The sequence below is a fragment of the Acomys russatus genome, chromosome 20 (genome assembly GCF_903995435.1).
Source record: "Acomys russatus chromosome 20, mAcoRus1.1, whole genome shotgun sequence".
NCBI lineage: Eukaryota > Metazoa > Chordata > Mammalia > Rodentia > Muridae > Acomys > Acomys russatus.
In genome coordinates, this window is record NC_067156.1 from 28,239,125 (window position 1) to 28,243,502 (window position 4,378).

At 45.5% G+C, this 4,378-nt stretch overlaps 1 protein-coding gene across 1 annotated transcript; it reads left to right on the forward strand.

The window, feature by feature from the left end:
- The first annotated feature begins 1,034 nt into the window (after window positions 1–1,034).
- On the forward strand, window positions 1,035–2,948 carry LOC127204493 (polyadenylate-binding protein 1-like). Its single transcript, XM_051163550.1, has one exon. The coding sequence runs from the start codon at window positions 1,035–1,037 to the stop codon at window positions 2,913–2,915; it is 1,881 nt and encodes a 626-aa protein (XP_051019507.1). The 3' UTR covers window positions 2,916–2,948.
- Window positions 2,949–4,378: the final 1,430 nt, after the last annotated feature.

Genomic DNA, 4,378 nt, shown 5'->3' on the forward strand with positions numbered 1-4,378 from the left:
TGCCAGCCTCTAAACTATGGATCTTGATTGATTCTGTGCATTAAATGTATCTCTGTGAGAAAGAAAAACATCATAGTACAGTTGGTAGTGATTAGCTCTCTTTTGTGGGGAAACCAGAACTGATCCATAGGACATTTGCCAGCGTTCTATACAGACTCGAGTGATCTATTCTCCAGGCTGTACCCTGACCATACTAGCAATAGTCAAGATGAACTGCAACTTCTCCTAACAAAGGGTGACCTTGTAAAATACATTGTTCCAAAATCAGTAAAAAATGAAAATGGAAACATTATGATCCAATAAATGCTTTGGATTTTTTTGTTTGTTTTGTTTTGTTTTGTTTTAATACCAAAAGTATCCTCTTCTCTCTAATTCTTAGTGTTGAGACTACAGAGTGCCTTGTGGCCTTGGAACACAAGTTCATTGTCTAAAAATAGCTCCAGCTCTTAGAGCCTAAGACAGGCACATCACCAAGAATGCCAGGACAATCTGGTCTATATGGTGAGTTCCAGGATACCTTGGATTATAGATCGAGACTGTCTTTAAAAAATAAGTCTCAACACACACACACACACACACACACACACACACACACACACACACACGACAAAAATAAAATCCAGTAAAATAATTTTCTAAAATTCTGTAAACACTTAAAAAAAATCAACGTCTTTCCTACGGCTGACTTTTAGTTTTGTTTTGTTATTCTCTCTTTTTATAAAACATCAAGGTGAGGCATCTAAGGGCCACCTGCATACCCATTCACAGCAGGATCCAGAAGAGACTCAGTGGGCTGACACTTGAATACATGCTATCCTTGCTCTCCAGCCAGCCTCGCTCCTAAGGCAGCGCGCACCACGCATGCGCTCTGAGGTCGTAGGGGGCTCTGTGGCCGTTGGGGAGGTTTCCATCCCTTTGGTTTTTGACCCTCTGCGCTTGCCCGCTCTGCCCCTGCCTCCTCCCCAGCCCAGCGCTGGCCCTGTTCCTCTTGCAGGAAGGTGGTGGCCTGCGGCCCCTAGGGCAGTGGTGCCCAGATGAACTCAAGCGCCCCAGGCTGCCCCATGGCTTCTCTCTATGTGGGGGACCTGCATCCTGACGTGACCGAAGCGATGCTCTACGAGAAGTTTAGCTCGGCGGGGCCTATCCTTTCCATCAGGGTGTACAGGGATGTGATCACACGCCGCTCCCTGGGGTATGCTTCTGTGAACTTCGAGCAGCCTGCTGACGCAGAGCGTGCTTTGGACACCATGAATTTTGATGTCATCAAGGGCAAGCCAGTCCGTATCATGTGGTCTCAGCGTGATCCGTCACTACGCAGGAGTGGAGTAGGCAACGTGTTCATTAAAAATTTGAACAAAACCATTGATAATAAAGCGCTGTATGATACGTTTTCTGCTTTTGGCAACATCCTTTCCTGCAAGGTGGTTTGTGATGAAAACGGCTCCAAGGGCCATGGATTTGTACATTTTGAGACCGAGGAGGCAGCGGAAAGAGCCATCGAGAAAATGAATGGGATGCTTCTGAACGATCGCAAAGTGTTCGTCGGACGGTTTAAGACTCGGAAAGAACGGGAAGCAGAACTTGGAGCAAGGGCCAAGGAGTTCACCAACGTTTACATCAAGAATTTTGGAGATCGCATGGATGATGATACCCTGAGTGACCTCTTTGGCAGGTTTGGGCAGGTCCTAAGTGTGAAAGTAATGACCGACGAAGGTGGAAAATCCAAAGGGTTTGGCTTTGTCAGCTTTGAAAGGCACAAAGATGCGCAGAGAGCGGTGGATGAGATGAACGGACAGGAGCTCAATGGAAAACTCATTTACGTTGGTCGAGCTCAGAAGAAAGTGGACCGGCACACGGAACTCAAGCGCAAATTCGAGCAGGTGACTCAAGACAGGGGAGTCAGGTACCAGGGTACCAACCTCTATGTGAAAAATCTTGATGATGGTATTGATGATGAGCGTCTCCAGAAAGAATTTTCTCCCTTTGGAACAATCACCAGTACAAAGGTGATGATGGACGGTGGTCGCAGTAAAGGGTTCGGTTTTGTGTGTTTCTCTTCTCTGGAAGAAGCCACAAAAGCCGTTTCAGAAATGAATGGTAGAATTGTGGCCACAAAGCCACTGTATGTAGCTTTAGCCCAGCGCAAAGAAGAGCGCCAGGCTCACCTCACTAACCAGTATATTCAGAGAATGGCGAGTTTACGAGCTGTGCCGAACCCTGTGATCAACCCCTACCAACCAGCACCTTCAGGTTACTCCATGGCCACTGTCCCAAAGACTCTGAACTGTGCTCCATGCTGCCCTAACCAAATTGCTCAAGCAAGGCCAAGCGCTCGCTGGACTGCTCAGGGTGCCAGGCCTCATCCATTTCCCAGTGTGCCTGGTGCTATCAACCCAGGTGCTCCTAGATCATCGTTTACTACCGGAAGACCAAGTTCTTCTCTTGTTCCTCAAGGCCTGTCAGCACAGCACATTCCTAACACATCAGCACAAACAGCGGCTCAATGTCCAGCGGCAGCTTTTTCCGCTGTTTGCTCTGTTCCACAGTATAAGTATGCTACAGGGGTCCGGAACCCCCAACAACACATGAATGCTCAGATGGTACAACCGCCTGCTGTTCGCGTACAGGGTCAGGAACCTTGGACTTCTTCTATGTTAGTAACTGCTCCCCAAGAGCAGAAGCAAATGTTGGGAGAAAGGCTGTTTCCTCTCATTCAAGCCATGCACCCGACTCTGGCCGGTAAGATCACTGGCATGTTGCTGGAGACTGAAAACTCGGAACCACTTCATATGCTTGAGTCTCCAGAGTCCCTGCGTACTAAGGCTGATGAAGCTGTGACCGTACTCCAAGCCCACCAAGCGAAAGAGGCTGCCCAGAAAGCTGTTAGCAATGCTTCCGGTGTCCCAACTGTTTAAACTGACCAGAGACCTCGGAAAAGAAACTCAGACTTCGCAGGAGAAACATATCTAAAACATTGAAAAAAAGTAAATATTGTTTAAAAAAATGGTAAAAATATAAAATAAATAAAAAAGGAAAGGAAACTTTAAACTTTAAGTACTGAGCAAATGTCAGGTTTAGATTTAAGCCTAGACTGATTTAAAAACAGCAATTCTCCCAACAGAAATAGTAGAATCTACAAACCAATGTTTTGTAGACCCCAGGAAAAGCATTTTCAGCCAAGTAGAAACATTTAGAGCATTCTTTTAACTTTGTAATTCTTTATTGTTGAATAGCTCAAAATGTTATTTCAATAGCAGAATTGATAACTGGGCAAGGAAACATAATTTGAATTGTAAAAATCTTGCTTCAATAAAAACTCACACAGTGGAAAAAATATCAGACGTTATTTAAGTAGGGATAATGAGCTCTTATCATTTTCTTTGTATTACTCTATATTACATTGTATATTAGAATAAAGAACAACTAGATGACTTATCTTGTACCAATTAGTCTGCATTTGTGGTGGGAGACGGTTACTTTGCACACTGCTGGTCTAAGACCCCGAGTTTCCTGGACATTGTCTTAATACAGCAAGCAACCATTCAGAAAGTGCAAACCATTGTTTTCACGACCCCCAAAGGCCCCTAGCTTGCCTCCTGTTAGGTGGAAAATCCAATGAGGGAAACTGAGACAACAGGAGACAGACAGACACAAGAGGACATAGCCTAGTTCTTGTTACCTCTGTAAGGTCCACCTGTGGAAAGAAGAGGGCACAGAAGAGCCCATCTCCTCCTCATATCCAGTACCAAGGCTGAAGCAGATGCTTAAATAGCAGGCATAGGAGGGTTGATCTTTACATAAGGTTAAGAAAACATAACAGTTTGCAAGTAGCAGATCACAGATATAGAAGATGCTTAGAACTGTCTGCAGATATAGTCCTTCTGAGCCACATTCATATACATATTCACTAATCATTGTTCAATGTATAAATCACACCGTTTGCCTGGAACCAGAATTGGTGCTGGGGACAAATGTTGTACAACAGCAACAGGGTCCCTGAAGGAGAAAATCTCCCAGGGGTAATGTATGCAAAGAACCAGGGAGGTAGGGTGAACTGAGGAGCTGCACTTGAGGCTATGGGAAAGGTGGGGGTCCTTATGGAAGTAGAGGTGGGAATGGAGGGAGAGGAGGAATGAGAGGGGGAGGAAGAGTGAGAAAGAGGAGGGAGGGAGGGAGGGAGGGAGGGAGGGAGAGAGAGAGAGAGAGAGAGAGAGAGAGAGAGAGAGAGAGAGAGAGAGAGGAAGAATACAATCGGAATCCGAGTGAATCAAGGAAGGAGTTGCCCTGAACTACTGAACTTTCATTTTGCATTTGTCAAGAGACCCTGGACCTTTTTGGGGGGCTCTTTCAAGAGTCTGTCTTCTGATCCTTTTGCTAT